The 21,463-nt window shown below is 35.8% G+C and overlaps 5 protein-coding genes, 1 long non-coding RNA gene and 1 other non-coding gene across 9 annotated transcripts; 4 read left to right on the top strand and 3 right to left on the bottom strand.

Moving 5' to 3' along the window:
• The first annotated feature begins 2,691 nt into the window (after positions 1-2,691).
• LOC117126838 lies at positions 2,692-3,048 on the top strand. The gene has a single exon (XM_033275984.1). The coding sequence runs from the start codon at positions 2,692-2,694 to the stop codon at positions 3,046-3,048; it is 357 nt and encodes a 118-aa protein (XP_033131875.1).
• Positions 3,049-4,023: 975 nt separating this feature from the next.
• LOC103829446 (SKP1-like protein 4) lies at positions 4,024-7,297 on the top strand. Its single transcript, XM_009105106.3, has 2 exons — positions 4,024-5,484; positions 5,576-7,297. The coding sequence occupies exons 1-2, from the start codon at positions 5,200-5,202 to the stop codon at positions 5,747-5,749; spliced, it is 459 nt and encodes a 152-aa protein (XP_009103354.1). The 5' UTR covers positions 4,024-5,199; the 3' UTR covers positions 5,750-7,297.
• Positions 7,298-7,566: 269 nt separating this feature from the next.
• On the top strand, positions 7,567-13,921 carry LOC103829444 (SKP1-like protein 3). 3 transcript variants are annotated; one of them, XM_033276074.1, is made up of 3 exons: positions 7,567-8,883; positions 8,962-9,031; positions 13,713-13,921. In XM_033276074.1, the coding sequence occupies exons 1-3, from the start codon at positions 8,566-8,568 to the stop codon at positions 13,814-13,816; spliced, it is 492 nt and encodes a 163-aa protein (XP_033131965.1). In that variant the 5' UTR covers positions 7,567-8,565; the 3' UTR covers positions 13,817-13,921. The 3 variants fall into 3 exon arrangements, with proteins under 3 accessions (XP_033131965.1, XP_033131964.1, XP_009103351.2); XM_033276073.1 differs by lacking the exon at positions 13,713-13,921 and having other exon boundaries at positions 8,962-11,461; XM_009105103.3 differs by lacking the exons at positions 7,567-8,883; positions 8,962-9,031 and adding an exon at positions 12,851-13,573 and having other exon boundaries at positions 13,652-13,921.
• Positions 13,868-18,607, bottom strand: LOC103829445 (subtilisin-like protease SBT5.1). Its single transcript, XM_009105105.3, has 9 exons — positions 17,990-18,607; positions 17,634-17,902; positions 17,447-17,564; positions 16,861-17,377; positions 15,420-15,520; positions 15,092-15,334; positions 14,906-15,020; positions 14,571-14,781; positions 13,868-14,502 (listed from the first exon to the last, which is right to left on the bottom strand). Exons 1-9 carry the CDS (start codon positions 18,346-18,348, stop codon positions 13,919-13,921), a joined length of 2,517 nt encoding a protein of 838 aa, XP_009103353.2. The 5' UTR covers positions 18,349-18,607; the 3' UTR covers positions 13,868-13,918.
• LOC117126873 lies at positions 18,590-20,384 on the top strand. Its single transcript, XR_004449606.1, has 2 exons — positions 18,590-18,680; positions 18,795-20,384. It is a non-coding gene; the product is annotated as an uncharacterized LOC117126873 (long non-coding RNA).
• TRNAE-UUC lies at positions 19,256-19,327 on the bottom strand. The gene has a single exon. It is a non-coding gene; the product is annotated as a tRNA-Glu (tRNA).
• On the bottom strand, positions 20,187-21,410 carry EXPA11 (expansin-A11). Its single transcript, XM_009105102.3, has 3 exons — positions 21,167-21,410; positions 20,758-21,079; positions 20,187-20,684 (listed from the first exon to the last, which is right to left on the bottom strand). The coding sequence occupies exons 1-3, from the start codon at positions 21,294-21,296 to the stop codon at positions 20,378-20,380; spliced, it is 759 nt and encodes a 252-aa protein (XP_009103350.1). The 5' UTR covers positions 21,297-21,410; the 3' UTR covers positions 20,187-20,377.
• Positions 21,411-21,463: the final 53 nt, after the last annotated feature.

The raw sequence follows: 21,463 nt of genomic DNA, 5'->3' as shown, positions 1-21,463 counted from the left end.
TTGGCATGCAAAAGGGGATACAAATACAAAATTCTATCACGCCCTAACTAAGCAGAGACGAATACAAAATAAAATTGTGGGTTTGCACAATAGTGGTGGTAATTGGGTAACATCAGAATCTGAGGTAGAAGGTGTTGCGATAGATTACTTTAATGACTTGTTCACAACGACATCACCTTCGGGCTATGAAGATTTTCTAAGTGAGGTGCCTACTTTGATTACAGAGGATCAAAACAGGTCTTTGACCTCTTGGGCATCAGAGGAGGAAGTGAAATCAGCTTTATTCATGATGCATCCTGAAAAAGCTCCAGGACCGGATGGAATGACGGCTTTATTTTTCCAACAATCCTGGTCGATTATTAGATCAGATATCACAAATATGGTTAACGAATTTTTTAGGACTGGATATTTGGAGGAGAGGATGAATATGACCAATATTTGCCTCATCCCAAAGACAGTGCAACCAAGTAGAATGACGGAATTGAGGCCAATTAGTTTATGTAATGTGGGTTATAAGATTATTTCGAAGGTGCTTTGCCAACGGCTGAAGAGGCTACTACCACAATTGGTATCAGAAACACAATCCGCTTTTGTTTCTGGGAGACTGATCTCCGATAATATATTAATTGCTCAGGAAATGTTTCATGGATTAAGAACGAATAATTCATGTAAGGAGAAATTTTTGGCTATAAAAACAGATATGAGCAAAGCATATGATAGGCTCGAATGGCCTTTTATTGAGGCGATGCTATTAAAGTTGGGTTTCGCACAAAGGTGGGTATCTCGGATAATGTCTTGTATTACGTCGGTAAAATATAAAATTTTGATTAATGGTCAACCAAAAGGACATATTATACCAAACCGAGGACTTCGTCAAGGTGATCCGTTATCACCTTATTTGTTTATTTTGTGTACTGAGGCAATAATAGCAAATATACGGAAAAAGGAAGAAAATAAATTATTGACGGGGTTAAAAATCGCGCGTGGTAGTCCGGCAATCACACACTTATTATTTACGGATGATAGTCTCTTCTTTTGCAAAGCTAATAGGCAAGAATGTGAGACTATCATACAGATTTTGAAAGACTATGAGAGAGCATCGGGGCAACAAATTAACTTTCAGAAGTCTTCCATTCAGTTTGGTCATAAGGTACCGGATGTAGCACGTTTAGAGGTGCAACAGGTTTTGGGCATTACTACAATTGGTGGTATGGGAACATACTTGGGGATTCCCGAAAGTCTTGGTGGCTCTAAAACACAAGTATTTGGTTATCTTAATGAAAGGGTCAATAATAAGGTTAATAATTGGACTATTCGATTCATTACGAAAGGAGGAAAGGAAGTTTTAATTAAAGCAGTAGCATCCCCTATGCCAACTCATGTTATGTCCTGCTTTCGGGTACCAAAAACGGTTACGAAAAAAATTACCAGCACGGTTGCTCATTTTTGGTGGGGTGGTAGTGGTAATAAAAAAGGTATGCATTGGTTTGCATGGGATAAAATGTGCAAAGATAAACCGGACGGTGGTATTGGTTTTAGAGATATTCAAAATTTTAATACGGCATTATTAGCAAAACAACTATGGAGGTTAATCGATAAGCCTGATTCTCTTTTTGCAAGAGTTTTTAAAGGAAGATACTATAGAAAATCTGATCCTTTGGATCCAATCAGATCATATTCTCCCTCATATGGGTGGAGAAGTATTACATCAGCTAGATCTCTGGTTAATAAAGGGCTAATCAAAAGAGTGGGAACTGGTTCAAGCATTTCAGTCTGGAATGATCCTTGGATCCCTGCTCCTCGCCCGAGGTCAGCAATACCAAAATGTTCGAATCAATATTTGAATCCATTACTTAAGGTGGAGGATTTAATTAATCCAGTCGATCTCTCTTGGAATCTGGATTTGCTCAAAGTATATATTCACCAGGACGATGTGGATATTATACGGAGTTTAGCTATTAGTCGTAACCCAAAACCAGATTCATATGGATGGCATTTTACGGACCATGGTCGATATACGGTTAAATCAGGTTATCGTACGGATAAATTATTTCCGGATATGGGATCTCATGATAGAGTTTTGGGACCAGATATTAAGCCACTGTTGGCTCACTCTTGGAAGCTTCAATGTTCATCAAAGCTGAAACATTTTGTTTGGCAGATACTTTCGGGTAGTCTACCGGTAACCAAGAATCTTCATTCACGAGGGATAAAATGTGATGTGAAATGTCAAATATGTGGTGCAGAGGAAGAATCTATTAATCATGTTCTGTTTGAGTGTCCATTAGCACTACAAACGTGGGTTTTATCTAATATTCCTTCATGCCCAGGTGTTTTTCCCACCCCGTCACTTTTCACAAATATGGACTATCTTTTCTGGCGGTTACCTAAGGAACCAGATTTGAATTATTTTTCATGGATATTGTGGTATATTTGGAAGAATAGAAACGCTAAAGTTTTTAAGAATCAGATAAAAACCCCTTTTGATATTCTTCGAATGGCGAAAATAGAAGGTGTTTTGTGGGCTGAAGCCCAGACAAAGGAACCTATAAACCGTGAATTCTACATATTGCAGAGACCCATTTTCCACATGGAGTTAACAAGTGTTATATAGATGGAGCATGGAAGGAACATGATCTTTATACAGGACAGGGATGGGTCTACAGAAAAGATGGATCAAATGATACTATGATGGGTGCAATGTCTATTCGCAGGAGTCTATCACCTTTACATGCTGAATGTGAAGCGTTGATATGGGCGATGGAGTGCATGAAGACCCTACAAATCTCAGAGGTGGTGTTTGCAACAGACTGTTCTCAATTGGTGAAGATGGTGTCTACACCGACAGAACGGCCGGCGTTCACTACACACATGGAGGAGTTTCTGCGATGTAAGGAATTCTTTCTCAACTTTACTATCCAGCATATACCAAGGGCGCAAAATACTCTGGCGGACAAGCTGGCACGAGGTGCTAGAACTTCGCCATCTGCTATGGTTTATGTTGACTCAGTTCCTCCGAGGTGGCTCTCGGATCAGGAATCTTCTTAGTTTCTTAGCCTTTTGTCGTAAAAAAAAAATATACATTTTTTGGCACAATATGTATGCCAGGTTGATATTGAATACATATCTATTATTTAATTTTGTCAGCCTAGCTAGTTATAATCCACAATTTCTTATTCTTACATACACTTTTCCTTTATTTTCCAAAATTTCTTAACAATTTTTTTATTTTCTACTTTAGATACATAAATCTTCCTCATCAACATCCAAATATGAAAATCCCCTATATATTAATAGAGAAACATTAAAAAATTACAACATGTAGTTTGTACTAATTAAAAAAAATGCTATGTTGAGTTTTCATGTAATTAAAATGCTAATTTTGCTTACGTAGCGGCTTAAGAATCAATTGAGAATTTTGCTAATATAAAATTAAATTGCTAGAAAATGTTATATTATATAGGGGATGTCCATTATAGACCATTCATTTATCAAATTAAAATTATTATATACTCTTTCTGTAAATAAAATCTATATAATTATCTAATGTGATTAAGATATATATGTCAATTAATAATTTTAAATAATCAAAATTTGCTAACAATCTGTATATTTTCTATCATTTTTGTTTAATTATATATTATTAAAATAAATTATACAATTATATTAATCCTATAATAAAAATTTAGATTTTTTTTGTACATGTTGTATTTTGAATTTTTCAAAACGAGTATAAATTACTAAAATTGTTAAAAGTCTCACATAAACTTTTGTGATCATAGTTTAAAACTTTTTTCTATAATAAGATACAATGATTATAAAATCATATGAATAAATAATTTTATTTTATTAGGTGTTTATGTTTATATATATATATATATATATATATATATATATATATTTCATATCGTTTAAATTTAACTATACATCATATGAAAATACATACTTATATTTTGATATTTGCGTTGAACATATACTGAAAAGTTAATATTTTAATTTTGAAATTTTCAATGTTTTTTTAATGATTATAAATTATTGAAACTACTAAACATTCCACATTAAAAAAAAATAGTTGGTGTAAAATTTTGTTACACAAATATGCAAATAATTAGAAAATCATATGAGTAGAAACCTTATTTAATAAATATTCATATTAAAAGTATACTATATATATATATATGTTAATATCATTTAAATTTAATTATATATCATATACGATAGATAAGATTGATTGTTTTGATTTATTTACACTAAAATGATTGTGAATAAACAAGAACAGTCGTTTGATTTATATGCGCACACCAATTTAATAGTAACTGATTTTTTAGTTATTTAATATATAATTATTATTTCATAATATGCAGAAAAATATAAAATAAATATGCAGGAAAACATAAAATCATTAATAAATATAAAATATTTATTCTGCACAAGGCGCATATCTTAACGTAAGCATGTATCTCTTCAATAATTTTAAATCTTAAACATTTTCTAAATCTCAGGCCAAAATAAAATAACGAAATGAGAATAAACTCAAAAATCAATATTTATATCGAGCAATAACCAAAATGAAAAAGTGACACAAAATTGAGAAAAATATTGAAGAATATATGATTGACACGTGAACGTTAAACTTCTCATAACCACAATTAACTTTTAAATTGCTAAATCATGATATAAAACCGACTTGACATAGTTTCATTCTAACCACATAGTTTGCCTAAGATTCTTTGGCCTAAACGTTAGGCTCTTACGCGATAAGTGATTTTTTTGACCTAAAATATTTTTGAAAATGGGATCAGCTCATTAATAAACAAATTATGTAATTAACAAAAAAAAATTAAGATTTTGTTTAAGGACCAAAAATATTAATTCGATATTTTTTCATACGATATTTTTTAAATAATTTTCATGCAAAGCGCATGTCTTATTCTAGTATTATATTAATATATGGAATGTAATATTTACAGTTTTTCTTTTCCTTTTTTATTTATTATAGTAATAGAAGGATATCAACTTGATAAAAAAAAATAAGAAGTAATATATAGAAGGATATCAACATGCTAACTTTAATACAATATAATTAATTAAGATTTATAGTTAGCTTTAACCATTAGGTCCTATAAATAAAGCACCAATTCACCAACCTTTGTATTCATTCATCATTTCCCTCTCTATCTTTTCGAATACTCTGCAACTATGTCGAAGAAGATCACCCTCAAGAGCTCCGACGGCGTATCTTTCCAGGTCGATGAAGCCGTTGCGCTCATGTCTCCGAGAATCAAGCGCATGATCGAAGACGACCGCACCGGTAATGGAATCACTATTCCAAACGTGAACAGTGCAGCCCTCGCAAAGGTTATCGAGTACTGCAAGAAGCACGTCGAAGCCAACGCTGATGACACTGAGCTCAAGGCTTGGGACTTAGATTTCGCCAGAGCTCTCGAGGGCCTCGACAAGGATGCTTTCTTCGCTGTCGCCTCTGTAAGTCACTCGTTCTCTTTCCCTTTGTGTTCTTAGCCAATTAGGGTTTTAGAATGTAGTAAAGATTGAGTCTTTTGATGATATTTTGTAGGCTGCACATTCTCTGAACATCGGTGGACTTTTTGACCTAACGTGCAAGAGTGTGGCCGAAATGGTGAGCGGCAAGACTGTAGATCAGATTCGCGATATCTTCCACATCAAGAACGACTATACAGATGCGGAAGAAGCTAAGATGCGCAAGGAGAATGCATGGGCCTTTGAGTGACTTGAAGTTGTGCTATGTTGTTTCTTTTCTCTTTTGGTTTGAATAATTAAGTGTGTAACAAACCTTATTTATCTTTTATTATATGGTTTAATAAAAACATATTATATATCAGCTTTGCTTGTTACAACGAACGGACTTCTAACTCTGTACATTCCATTAGACCATGTGATTGAACCAAACGCATCTTCTTTAAGTGTAGATGTAGAAGATGAAAAGATCCCTTGGTAGCTTAGTGTATCTCCTATCTTCTTCTTGAAGTGTAGACTTGTTGGTATCACTCTGACTCGTAACCCTTTTGGTGCATTGATGCTCACGTTGTCGACAGTGTCATCTCCAGTGAGGCGTGATGCTACACTAGTCACCCTTCATCTTTTTTTTCCAACAAAACCCTTCTGCTTTCTTCTCCATTGAAGTTTGAGACTTAGATTGATGGGGTAGTTGATGTTAGATATGTCTCCCTTGTTGCTTTGCTCAGGACAAGCAAAGCCTTATGCTATGCGGTTTGAGATCTTTCTGATCTGATCAGAAGTGAACCCGGATAGCAGAGAAAGTCTAGTGAGCTATTTTTCTTGGTTACTGGATGTGTATGTGTATCTAGCCATGGCCCATGTCTTCTGGCTAAGTTGAATATTCTATGTTGGTTGTTTATTTGATCATCAACTCAAAGGGTGGATATGCGAGCAATACAACGAGTACACATCTAGCCAAGTCTAAAAATATCATAGTCTTGTATCACAAATGTTCAATATACACGTCACGAGATCTACTAGGGTATATATATTTTGCTTCATTAGTTTTTTGTTTTTGATGAGAGAAGCTCCGAGCGCATGATCGTTTGGCTTTCATTATTAAGTTAGCAGTTGCCATAGCACCGATGCATAATCTTAATTGGGCAGTAAGTATCATGACCATCGTTACAAAATAATGCAAGAGTAATATTGCCGATATGCAGTCCCGACTCTTGACTACACGGGAGGTTGCCCTCTGGATACACGGGCCCACAATTATTTTTAGAGTTATTTTATTAATTATAGAGGTGTATTTCAACTTCTCTTTTTACAACAAAAAACATTTTATTACTCAATTTTAAAGTGGTCTGGTTAATCAGTCTAAAATGGAATAACCAACATAAGAAAGAGACATATGAAAAAAGATCGAACAGATCTAGCTAAATGATCATGCAGTCCTATTCTGTTTCCGAGAAGTATAAGCTTATCCTAAAATCTTCTCTTCAGTTTTTGAATCTCTTCCATTTATGTCGAGAAAATCAGCCATACCAGAAGTTACTTTAGCATTTGTATTTTAAATTGTTAAAAGACTAAATACTTGGTAACATTATAATATAATGTCCATAATCAACTAAAACTAACTCACACACAACAAAAATACAAAACCCTATAAATTAGTTGTATGTTTCACTATTTTATAATTTTTCCGATGAAAAAATTATATTGTTCAACTTAAGAAAATTCAATAAAGAAAAGTTAAAGAAAATGTTTATAAAAGAGCCCATATCAATATTTCACCAAAACTATTAAATTGGTTAAAGACGGTTCTGCTGATACCCCCATACTACCTAGCTCATGTAGAATTTGGTTTTCTAGTTAGATAGTCTAGTCACATCCTAACTTAGACATAGGCGTTCGGATACCCATTCGGGTATAGTACTACCCATTCGGGTATAGTACTACCCATTCGGATATCTGATTATTTGTGTTTTAAAAAATGTTCTTATTCGGATCTTATAGAAAATCAGATTGGGTTCGAGTCGGGTCCTCCCTGATCCGGGTGGGTTCGGGTTTTACTAAAGTAACCAAACTACTCAATTCAACTCCGGTATTTTATATCTAAACTACTCAAACTTATCTAAAATAACTAAAAACCCAAAAATACTCAATATATATATTGTTCGAATTGGTTATTTTTTATCTAAAAGTAACCATATATACAAAGTTTTTTTTTTTGACAACAACTATAGATAGAATGTTTTATGGGTATTTTTTATCCAAAACATTAATTTCTATCTATATATACCCAAAATAACTAAAATATTTGATTTATAATTTTAATTTTAGGTATTAATATAAACATAATTATAAATAATATATATATATATATATATATATTATATATTTACATATTTGGATATTTTGGATACTCATTCGATTTTCATTGCGGATTGGATTCCTTCTCAGTTTTTTTGGGTTTTGAAAAAAGAATCATTTTGGATATTTAGGCAAGATCCGATCGGGTCGGATATCCTGATTTTCGAATCAGTTCCATATCAGTTTTTTGGGTGCAGATATTTATGTCCAGCCCTATCCTAAGACATGTCAGCTTGACAACCTTAACGATATATGTCTATAAATTGCATTATAAACAAGGCAAGAAATCATATTTTTTAATTTGAAAAAGATATTTTTATTTCAAGATATATATTTATTCTTTTAGTACATTGTAAGCCAGGTCTATATTAAGTGTATTTAAATTTACAGCCTAGTAATAGTTCCTAATTTCACCCAAAAAAAAATCTTTGAATTGACCTTTCCTTATTTTCCAAAATTACTTTACAATTTTGAAAGCTTTTTCACCCGTAGCATCATCCGAAGATGGAAATTTCATATTAAATTTTGGAAGTATATATTTACATTTTTTTTTCTTCATTTCCTGGATAACAACAAACCAACGTTAATATATAATTTAGATTCTCTAGTTTTAACAATCAGGTCCTATAAATAAAGCACCAATCCACCACACCTTTTGTATTCATTCATCATCTCATCTCCCTCTCTGCCTTTTATAATATTCTGCCAACTATGTCGAAGAAGATCATCCTCGAGAGCTCCGAAGGCGAATCTTTCGAGGTCGATGAAGCCGTTGCGCTCGAGTGTCAGACGATCAAGAACATGATCGAGGACGACTGCACCGATGGCGGAATCCCTCTTGCAAACGTCAACAGTGCAACCCTCAGCAAGGTTATCGACTACTGCAAGAAACACGTCGAAGCAGCCGCAGCCGCCGGAGCCAACGCCGGAGACAAAGACATCTACGGTGCTAACGAAGACATCGAGCTCAAGACTTGGGACGAAGATTTCGTCAAAGTCGACCAGCCTCTCCTCTTTGATCTCATGCTTGTGAGTCACGCTTTATTAGCCAATTACGGTTTCTAATCATGCATGATTCTGTTAGGGTTTTGATGATATGTTTTGTAGGCTGCAAACTTTCTGAACATCCCTGGACTTCTTGACCTAACGACCAAGACTGTGGCCGATATGATGAGAGGCAAGACTGTGCTTCAGATTCGCGAAATCTTCCACATCAAGAAAGACTACACAGATGCGGAAGAAGCTGAGGTTCGCAAGGAGAATGCATGGGCCTTTGAGTGACTTGAAGTTGTGTTATGTTGTCTCTTTTTTCTTTTGGTTTGAATAATTGAGTGTGTAACAAACCTTATTTCTCTTTTATTATATGGTTTATGAAAAACATATTATATATCAGCTTTGCTTGTTACAACGAACGGACTTCTAACTCTGTACATTCCATTAGACCATGTGATTGAACCAAACGCATCTTCTTTAAGTGTGGATGTAGAAGATGAAAAGATCACTTGGTATCTTAGCGTATCTCCTATATTCTTGAAGTGTAGACTTCTTGGTATCACTCTGACTCGTAACCCTTTTGGTGCATTGATGCTCACGTTGTAGACAGTGTCATCTCCAGTGAGGCGTGATGCTACACTAGTCACCGTTCTGCCTCTTTTTGGAACAAAACCCTTATGCTTTCTTTTGTATTGAAGTTTCAGATTTTGATTGATGGGGGTAGTTGATGTTAGATATGTCTCCATTGTTGCTTTGCTCAGGACAAGCAAAGCAGGCGGTTTGAGATCTTTCTGGTCTGACCAGAGGTGAACCCGAATAGCAGAGAAAGTCTAGTGAGCTATTTTCTTGGTTACTGGATGTGTATGTGTATGTAGCCATGGCCCATGTCTTCTGGCTAAGTTGAATATTCTTTTTTTTTTTTGAGAAAGGGTATTCAAATTAAAAACATAAAACATACAATGTATGGTTTTGAAACCATAAAGTTTTAAAAAGCATGATGAGACACATTTCCCACATGGAGCTAAGCAATAACTTAGAAAAGAGAAACTTGTGGGATATAAGCTTAATAAAACAAGATAAGAAAAGACCAAACACTAGGGAGTGTGGTATCCACGGCCTCGATGACCTCGACCTCGTTTACTTTTCCCTCGTACCATAGTTCAATCCATATCTTGATATTTCTGAACTGGTTTTATTGGCCTCCCACCTCTTGATATGTTGAGATTTGCCATAGCATCACTCATCATCCCATCTCCAACATCATGAACACTGAATTGCCCAATGTCATTGTGAAAAGGGCTGCCATGTGTAGGTGTGTACATAAAAGCCAATGAATTGTCTCCTGATTCCAAATTGGTCTCGGAAACAATAATATGAGATGGAATTTCTTCCATAATAGTTAATTCATCTGGAGCAGGAGGGGTACCTGCAAATGGTGGTGTAGTGGATTGAGAGTTGGAGCCATTAGCTATTGTTACCTTAGAGTGGACGGATAGCTTTACTGGCGTTGAAAGAACCTTAAGCTCAACACCCTTTTCTGATTGCAATTGCTCAATCTCTGTCCCATTAGTGGGCTCTAAAATATGATCAGTAGAAGCTAAAACCAAATCCGCTTCTGAATCTTCAACTTGTATCACCTCTTATCATGACTGTTCCTTATTCGGCTCAACCCCACGATCTTCATTTAGCACCTCATCCACTGAAAGTGTTTCCACATTCTTTTGGACAGCTGGGAGTAGACATCTTTTTTCTTTATATCCTAAGTGTCCACATCTACCACAAGTACTCGGAATCCATGTATACTCAACATCCACCAAAAATATGCGAGCATTACGACATGTCTAAAAATATCATAGACTGTCTTGTATCACAAATCTTCAATATACACGTCACACGATCTACTAGGGTATATTTTGCTTAACTAATTATTTTTTGATGAGAGGAGCTCCGAGGGCATGATCGTCTTGGCTTTCATTATTAAGTTAGCAGTTTCCATAGCACCGATGCATAATCTTGATTGGGCAGTAAGTATCATGACCATCGTTACCGAATAATGCAAGAGTCATATTGCCGATATGCAGTCCCGGCCCTTGACCATGGCTATAGAGGTGGTTGCCCTGGATACACGGGCGCATAAAATTTTTAGTTATTTTATTAATTATAAAGGTTCATTTCAACTTTTTTACAACAAAAAAAAAACTATTTTATTATTCAATTTTAAAGTGGTCTGGTTAATCAGATCGGAATGAATAACCAACGTAAGAAAGAAACCTATGAAAGATCGAGCGGATCTAGCTAAATGATCTGCAGTCCTATTCTGTTTCTGATCGACAAGTATAGCTTATCCTGAAATATTTCTTGAATCTCTTCCAACACTGTCGAGAAATTCAGCCATGCCTGAGGTCTGTATTTTAAATTGTTGAAAGATTAAATACTTGGTAAAGTTATAATAAAAGGTCCATATAATCAACTAAAACTAACTAACACACAACAAGACAAAACCCTATAAAAAAGCTGTATGGTTTCACTATTTTATAGTTTTTCCAGATTAAAAAATTCTATTGGTCCAACTTAAGAATGTTTCAAAAAAAAAAAAAGGTCCAACTTAAGAAAATGCAAGAAATAAAAGTTAAGAAAATGTTTTCAAAAGAGCTCATATTAAGTACTTCACTGAAAACAATTAAATTGCTTAAGACGGTCCTGCTGATACCCTAGACTACCTAGAAAATGTAGAATCTGGTTTTCTAGTTAGATCGTCTAGTCACATCCTAATATAGGCATGGTCGTTCGAATATCCATTCAGATATGGATACTACCCATTCGGATACCAGATTTTTTGGATTTTGAAAAATAGTCCCATTCGGGTATTATAAAAAATGGGTTAGCCCGAAACCGGGTGGGGTTGGGTTTTAACCAAAATAACCAAATTACTCGATTCAACTCCGACATTTTATATATAAACTACTCAAACTTATCTAAAATAACATAAACCAAAAATACTCAATATATAGTTCAAATTGGTTATTTTCTTGTCCGAAAGTAACCATAGATACAATGTTTTTTTACAACAACCATAGATACAATGTTATTTGGATATATGTATCTGAAACATCCCTATTTATCTATAGATACCCAAAATAACTATTATATTTAATTTTAATTTTAGGTATTAATATTAATATAAATATAATTATATGTTTGGATCTCATTCGATTTTCGGTGCGGATCGGATTTGATTTCGTTTATTTGGGTTTTGAAAAAAAAATCTTTTCGGATATTTAGGCAAAATCCGATCGGGTCGGATACCCTTATTTGTGGATCGGTTCCGGGTGGGTTTTTTGGGTGCAGATATTTATGTCCAGCCCTATCCCAAGACATGTCAGCTTGACAGCCTAAACGATATATGTCTATAAATTGCATTGGACATAAACAAGGCAAGAAATCATATTTTTTAATTTGAAAAAAGACATTTTTATTTCAAGATATATTTATTCTTTTAGTATATTGTAAGCCATGTCTATATTAAGTGTATTTAAATTTACAGCCTAGTAATAGTTCCTAAGTTCACCCAAAAAAAAATCTTTGAATTTACCTTTCCTTATTTTCCAAAATTACTTTACAATTTTGAAAGCTTTTTCATCCGTATCATCATCCGAAGATGGAAATTTCATATTAAATTTTGGAAGTATATATTTACATTTTTTTATTCATTTCCTGGATAACAAAAATGACAATTGTCAATAATAGCACCTTTTGAAGTTTATGTCTCAAAAATAGCACTAGAAGGAGAAAGTCACAAAAATGACATTTATTAAAGAATAAAATATCCCTAATACCCTTGGTTTAAAATTAAATAAACAAACAAAAATAAATAAAATAAAAATAAAAAAAATGAGAAAAAGAAATTTTTTCATAGTTTCAGATTATATGTTTTCAGATTCGAAATTTTTATAACTTTTTTTTTGAAATTTTTTTTTGAAATTTTTTTTATTTTTTTTTCAAATTTTCTTTTTATAATTTAAAAATACTTTTTAAAACTGTTTTTAAAATTTTTATTTTTTATTTTAGTATTTATTTTTTATAAAATTTTAAATCCTAATTCCAAAACCCCACCCCTTAACTCTAAACCCTAAGGTTTGGATTAATTAACCCAAGGGATATAAATGTATATTTACCTCTTTAATGAAACCTATTTTTGTGACTTTGAGCTTTGAGTGCTACTTTGGGAACAAAAAATTGTTTTGGTGCTATCCTTGTCTTTTTCTCTAACAAAAAACCAATGTTAATATATAATTTCGATTCTCTAGTTTTAACAATCAGGTCCTATAAATAAAGCACCGATCCACCACCTTTTGTATTCATTCGTCATCTCATCTCCCTCTCTGCCTTTTAGAATATTCTGCCAACTATGTCGAAGAAGATCATCTTCGAGAGCTCCGAAGGCGAATCTTTCGAGGTCGATGAAGCCGTTGCGCTCGAGTGTCAGACGATCAAGAACATGATCGAGGACGACTGCACCGATGGCGGAATCCCTCTTGCAAACGTCAACAGTGCAACCCTCAGCAAGGTTATCGACTACTGCAAGAAACACGTCGAAGCAGCCGCAGCCGCCGAAGCCAACGCCGGAGACAAAGACATCTACGGTGCTAACAAAGACATCGAGCTCAAGACTTGGGACGAAGAATTCGTCAAAGTCGACCAGCCTCTCCTCTTTGATCTCATGCTTGTGAGTCACGTTTTCTTAGCCAATTAGGGTTTCTAATCATTCATGATTCTGTTAGGGTTTTGATGATATGTTTTGTAGGCTGCAAACTTTCTGATCATCCCTGGACTTCTTGACCTAACGTGCAAGACTATGATGAGAGGCAAGACTGTGCTTCAGATTCGCGAAATCTTCCACATCAAGAAAGACTACACAGATGCGGAAGAAGCTGAGGTTCGCAAGGAGAATGCATGGGCCTTTGAGTGACTTGAAGTTGTGTTATGTTGTCTCTTTTTTCTTTTGGTTTGAATAATTGAGTGTGTAACAAACCTTATTTCTCTTTTATTATATGGTTTTATGAAAAACATATTATATATCAGCTTTGCTTGTTACAACGAACGGACTTCTAACTCTGTACATTCCATTAGACCATGTGATTGAACCAAACGCATCTTCTTTAAGTGTGGATGTAGAAGATGAAAAGATCACTTGGTATCTTAGCGTATCTCCTATATTCTTGAAGTGTAGACTTCTTGGTATCACTCTGACTCGTAACCCTTTTGGTGCATTGATGCTCACGTTGTAGACAGTATCTTCCTCTCCAATGAGGCGTGATGCTACGTTAGTCACTGTCCTGCTTACCCTTCTGCTTTCTTCTCCATTGAAGTTCGAAACTGAGATTGATGGGTAGTTGATGTCAGATATGTCTCCCTTGCTGCTTTGTACAGGACAAGCAAAGCCTTGTGGTATACGGGTTGATATCCTTTTGATCTGATCATAAGTGAAGCCGACATAGCAGAGGAAGTTCAGGTAGTCTATTTGATTGGTTTCGTAAACCAGTCCAGGTGACGAAGGTCCAAATATGGTAACCTGACCAGCACCAAAGTCATAAGGTGTGGCTTTGTCTCCTGTTTCTGTAGTTATATGTGATCCTGTGTTGGTTATTTGCACGGCTGCAGATACAGACAATGTTAAGACTAGTGGTTATGATTGATTCTGTAATCCCTAACCGTGTTCTTACCTGTTGTCATGATAGCGGATCTTATTGCTGCAGGACTCCATGAAGGGTTTTCAGATTTGAGACGAGCGGCTATCCCTGAGACATGGGGACATGACATTGAAGTCCCTGATTCGATGTTGACAAGTGGCGGTTCTTTGCCTTGTGGTGCGGCATTTAAGTCACCTATTAGCCATGATGCTAGTATGTTGACCCCTGGAGCTGCAATATCAGGCTGTAACAGGTTTCTCATGGAGTTAATTAGCCCACTATGAACTATAAATTGGTATGAATTTAACATGATTACCAAAAATGAAAAAAAAAAACTGAGTGAAACTGAGAGCTTTTAAGTTTATTACCTTGAGGATGCTTCTGGTAAGCAAGTAAGGACCTCTTGATGAGAAGGATGGTATGGATGGTGCTAATTCATGTCCTGTTCTTGATCTTGTTGGCATGATCATTGCAATTGGTTCTCTACAAATTGGATTCTATTAGTGTTCTGTTTGAATGCAATCTCTTGTAAAATGAGACATCTTATTGTTTACCTTGTTGAGTTTATGTAGGACATGATTTCTAGTCCATCCACTGGTTTTACTATTGTTACTAGAAAGGAGGGGTCTATATAAGAGAGATCCATTGACTTGTCGTCAATAACTATCACACCAGTACCACCAAGTCTTTTAACCTCTTCGCTTTTCCATTGAATCGCCTGGTTACCATAATCATTGTCACACACTACTATCTTACCCTCAACTATGGTTCTGTTCATCGTGTTACCCGCACAGTTCCTGCAGCATTTGCAGTTATCTTGTCTTCTTGTATTAGTATGAAGAAAAGTAGCACTGTAATTAATGTCAAGAAGCAACTGTTTACCTAGCAGCTTTCTCATTAGCACCAATCTTCTTGGCTGATCTTGCATGTATAATAGGGTAAGACTGAGTTCTATCAATGTTGGCTATATTTATTCCAGCCCCCTGCAATATCAATGAAGCTTAGGATTGTTAATGTATGGAGATTTGTCAGTGTTTGGCTTACTAGCGCTGGGCATTGGGGTTTACGGATCCGGTTATTTGGGTTATTCGGATTTTGGGTTATCCGGGTTCAGTTGTTTAGGATTAGTTATGGGTAATTCCAGGTTCGGTCTGGGTCAAAATCCGAAATATAACCGAATTAAAAATGTTCGGATTTTGTTTGAGTTTAAAACAGAAAAAAAAAAACTAAAACCCCCCGAATATTGGAGTTAAACTTCGAGATTTATGGGATTGTGGAGGATATCCTTCGTTTGGCTTTAGATTTTGATAGTGTTGTTTTTGTTTGGATTCCTCGGTTGAGGAACGCAGAAGCTGATATGTATGCAAAACAGGCGCTGTCCTTGATTGTAAGAGAGGTGGGTGAGGCTGTTTTAATGCCACCACCAAACTATTAGATCTGACTGGTTCAAACGCAGGTTGCGGTTGCAGTAGTTTGTGGATGCGGGCGGTTACGGTTTCTAGCGGTTTTAAGAGATTTGTACGACTAGTACTGCGGTTAAAAATTGGTGCGTTTGCGGGTGACTTATGACTGGTTAACTACCAAATGCGTAACAGTCAAATAATAAATTAACAATATTTACATTAAATATAATTATAAAAATATCAAAAATCAAAAAATTATAATAAATATAAAATTTATATTTAGAAAGTTATAATTTTAATTTTTGAAAATTTATTGAAATTGTTTTTATTATAAAATTTTATAATATTAATTAAAATATAATAGATATATTTTAATATTTTCATAATTTCAATTTTAAATTTTTTATTAAATATTTTTACTTTTGTATATATATTTTTTTTAAAAGAAAAAAATTTTACCCTCCCGCAACCGCAAACGCTAGTTGGAGCCAGCTTTTGAATTTATGAGATTCAGAGCGGTTTAGAACGATTTGAGTGATTGTTGCAAACCGCTACCAACCGCGAAAGCTGCGTTTGCGGGTGGTAGCGGGAAAACCAGTCGCCAATGAATGAATGGAAGTAGTTTGTGACAAAAAAAAAACCTGGGATAACCGAAAAAAATATTAGGATAATTCGGATTTTTGGATAATTTTCGATTTATAATTTATATTTTTTATAAATAGTTATTTTTAATTAAAAATAATTTAATATTTTATTATATTTTGGATATTTGGTTTCCGTTCGGTTCTAGGTTCGGTTCCTACTTTTTAGGTTAGAGAGATAGGAACCGTTCAGGTTTTTGTAAATTTTGGTCCGGTTTTGGTTTTGTTTTTCGGTTCGGTTTGCGGGTTTCGGATAATATGCTCAACACTAAGGCTTACCTTGATCAATCTGATGTTATCTAGTCCTCCCAGAAGAATGTTAGACTCAAAGCCACGGTCAATAGTACTTGCACCAACAGTGATCATCCATGGAGCAGCATTAACCACGGACTGACCCGAAGGGCCAAGATTACCTGCAGAGCAAACAACCGTGATCCCTCTTTCCACAGCATGAAATGAACCGATGGAAAGCGGATCTTCAAGCAAATTGTCTATAAATAATCCCATAGATATCGATATAATATCAACTCCATCCGCAATGGCATCATCAAATGCTGCTAGTATGCTGGAGCCACGGCAGCCAAGGAGTGAGCAGGCTCTGTACATAGCTATTCTTGAAGTTGGTGATCCTCCTCTCATGATACCTCCTGCCAGGCCATAGTAGGATGCATCAGAGATTGTTCTCCCTGCTGCTATTGATGCCACGTGTGTCCCATGTCCCAAGAAGTCTCGTGGTGTTTCATAGTCCGGGTCTAGGAGGAACGAGGAATTGTAGTACCTTGCTCCAATTAGTTTCCTATTTAGGAAACTTTTAACGTTAAAGTACAAGGTGGTGGATTCAAACATATATGTCATCTTCACTAACCTATTGCAACGGAAAGCATCAGGTTCTGTCTTCTTCCCTCTCATGCAAGTGCCTTTCCATCTATCTGGTACTGGTTGCATGTGCATGTCGTTGAAACTCTCTGACTCAGGCCAGATTCCTGTTTTTAGGATCAGAATATTAGTTAAATGCATCAATATTATATCTCTATGCTTCAATATGTTCTCACCTGAATCAATGAAGCCGATAATGGTGTCTCCTACTGCCACGTCTAACTCTGGCTGAGAGTTCATTTCAGTGAAGTAAGTACTCTCTTTTTGATAACTTTCTTGAACCAAGAAGTCCCATGAACGAGTTGTGTGGAGAGGTAACATCTGATCAGGAAAGACAGATACTACTCCTGGTTGCTCGGCCATGAGACGTGCTTCATCTTCTGATAAATGGGTTGCGAATCCAGAGAATCCATGTTTGTATCTGTGCATGGGAGTTTTCCCGCTCCTGATGCAAGTAAGAAAGTGTATATAGATCACTTGGTAACCTGTATCATAACTAGAATATCATAACAGTTTTGGATTTGGTAATTACCGCTTTAACATTGTGCTCATAAGGTCAATATGGTGGTCATTGCCTGTTGATTCATCTGCGGATGCTGCTCCCATGTATATGATATAGTCTCCTGACTTACTTGTTTCAGATTCACAATTTTGGATTACAAGAAGAAACACAAATAAGATGAAGGTGGCTCTGAGGCATCTAGTCATTTCCTGAACTTCAAGACACATGATAAAAATGCTTCCAGTTTGGTTCTTAGTGTTTCCTAATGTTTCCAGGTAAATGTTCGATGAATATCTCGTAGTAGTCCCTACCACAAAAATATATAATTTCACAAGTGTTAGGTAGATTCTTAGCCCTGTCTGTTTTATGGGAATGAAGTTCACACTCATGCATGCATGCCCTTTGTGTGAAAACAAGATTGCCTGACTTCAAGGAGTCTATTTTGCATGGATATTAACAAGGGTGGTAAATGGAATTTATATGATGTATAATGCAGAAAGATTACATTATTATGTAACATACTGAACAATATTTTGTTCTAGGTTAAGCTTTATTATTCCATATTTATACTTAACTTTATACCATTACTCAGTTCGTGCTGCGACTACTCTCGCTACTAATTACAATTGGCCTTCTGACCTTGTACTTGGCATTAGACCAAGTATGTAAGAGCTCCAAATACATCTTGCTTAAGTGAAGCAGCAGAAGAGACTATCACCTGGTATGTCAACTTCTCACCATCTTTTTGTAAACTGGAGTTTCTCTGGCGTGACTTGAATGTTAACGTTAGTCACTGTCCTATGCACTCTCTTGTTCTCATTTCCCTTGAATCCAGAGACTCCTATTGATGGGTAATTGATGGTTGAGATCAAGTCTAGTTTGGAATCTGCAGGGCAAGTGAAATTATGTGGAACTGGTTGCAATGACGGCTGTGAGAAAGTGTAAACCTGTTACAGTTAGAAGAGTTGAAGTTATTTTCTTTGCTTACATGCATGTGGAATCCTCGTAGTCCAAAGCATGCTTCTAGGCTTATACTTAAACTAATGTCAAGTGGAGATCACATCACACCACAACTTCAAGTGGTTCAGAGTAGAATGCACTCGTACTTAGTGCTACTTTGAGAAAGTTTGTATTATCAACAAAAAGACATCGCATGATCTTTATCTCTTTTCTTTCCTTTTTTGGTCAAAACATGGTCTATCTATCTAATTTATGAGGGGCAAAAAAAAGAAAGAGATAAAATGGAATTAGATAGTCTCTCGAAGCCCAAATAAGTTACCATCAAATATTAAAAAGCTCCGATGCCGGGAATCGAACCCGGGTCTCCTGGGTGAAAGCCAGATATCCTAACCGCTGGACGACATCGGATAGACGTTAGTAGTTATGAATCTAAGAATATACCGTGTTTTAGTATACCTCCACTACTTGTAACCTAGATATGGTAATGTCAAAGAAGGTTTATGATTAAATGTTTTTTTTTTTTGGTTTAAAAGGGTTGATAATAATGAATACGCTGAATGTTGAAGGTTTATGATTATATCTTGAAATATCTATGTGCACATGAAAGGTAAGGTTCGACTCTACCCAGAGTTAGTTTAGTTTTTTCTTTTAGAATTAGGCTTCTTATAAATAAAATGTTTATGTTAAAAGACTATTGTTTTAAAATTTGCCTTGAGCCCCACTTACCCTAGGCACGCCACTGGCTGCGATGTGCGCAAGTAGGAAAATTGAGGTGTTAAAGGAAGCATTGATGGAGTTCAATGGACATGAAGAAAGATTCTCAGAGCAACTGCAAGAGCTTGAAGAACATCTCTACTTCTGCTTCCACACTATTAACAGATCAAGAAGACTAGTGTTAGCGCAAATCACCGTACCAAGTTCTTGATTCTTCAATTATTTTGGTTCATCAAAAATATCAATACTTTTGTAGTGTTTATGAATTACTTATCATAAATAATTATCAGTGTAGGAAAATATTTCAATGTTTTCTTCATGATTCTAGTAAAACTGTCCAAGCAAAATATTTGATTATGAAGTGACAAAGAAGATATATTTGATTATTGTTCTTTTCTTGTGTTCTGAAGCAGTGTAGGTCAAACATCATTATAATTGAACCGAACCAAACCACAAACCAAGATGGTTACAAAAAAAACAGATTTAATCTCACAGTATTGTTAAATTGTACTTGGTAAACTCACTTTGCTACATAATCTTTCCGGGTTTGAAGCATTCAAATAAATACACACAACAAATATATATAATCATTTCCTCAGATAGAATCGGATCTTCTCCATTAACAGACCCATCAAACCAGAAAGAAAAGCAGAAGAAAAAACAAAGCGGGCGGGTCACTCCGGGAGAAAAGAAACAGAGATACAGAGCGCGACCACAGCCAATAACTTTTTCAGACAGACAAACTTAAAACTGAACTCTTGAAGAATAAGTCTGTCCGAAAGACCAAGAAGAAGGAACAACATTGAGGAAGACTCTCGTAGCACCATCGGTAGTGGTAATGGAGAAAGAAAGAGATTGACCATCGAGATAAGCGTTTGATTGCCAATTAGCTCCCCAGTTACGAGACATAGCTAACCAACCAGTCTTTGATCCTTTAATGGATACAGACTGAATCGAACCAGCTCCTCCTACGTTCGAAATGTTCACTAGCTCGAAGTAATCCCTGCCGTTGATTCTGAATCTCACTCCTCCTCTCTTGTAACAACTTACTCTGTTTTTCAAAACAGAGACTTTCCGTTTAGAAGTTTTCTGAAAGTTTTAAACCTTTAATGAAAAGTTCTAACCTTTGGAACACGACGGGGACGATTCCGCCTCTGTAGATTCCGATCTTCTCCCAAGCGGGCTGTGCCATGTCGAAATGTTTGAGCGGCGGGTTGCACCAGCCACCGTCGTTGTTGGGGAGAGCGAAGTTCGGTGGGCAGAAGTTGGTTGCTGTGATAACCACCGAAGCTCCTTTCTTGCACCACCGTGAGTCCGCCGCGTAGTCGCACGTTATCCTATAGCATTCGCCGCAAGAAGCTCCGTTGTTAAACAGAGCCGTGCTTAGCGCCGCCGTCATTGTCCCGTACCCCGCAGAGTAGAGATCTCCGTACCCACAAGCTCCGCCTGGATATAGACAAAAGGAACATACTTTTGAGTCCAATGGAGTAGTATGTAAATATATTTATATGCAATTAAAATGATTTATGTTACCCATTGTTCCAGAAGCGTCACTCCCTCCATAGAATGTGGCGTGGCCATTGGTTAAACCAGAAGGCCTAAACGCATCAACCGCTATAACAAGAGCGGCCAAAAGCACCAATCCAGCTAGAGACTTTGCCATTGCTTAAAACTAGTAGAAGAAGAAAGAGATGATGATGATCGAGTGAAGGAGAGAGACTTGTTTAAATAAAGGTGGGAAGTGTGTGTGTGTTTGTGTAGACTGTGTAGTAGCAACAAAACCTTACATGTGATCTTATCTTTATCTAGCCTGTGTGTATCTTTATTTTC

This window comes from Brassica rapa, chromosome A07, assembly GCF_000309985.2.
Source record: "Brassica rapa cultivar Chiifu-401-42 chromosome A07, CAAS_Brap_v3.01, whole genome shotgun sequence".
Taxonomy (NCBI): domain Eukaryota; kingdom Viridiplantae; phylum Streptophyta; class Magnoliopsida; order Brassicales; family Brassicaceae; genus Brassica; species Brassica rapa.
Note: the sequence above shows the minus strand (reverse complement) of the source record. Positions and strands in the feature narration are given on the sequence as shown.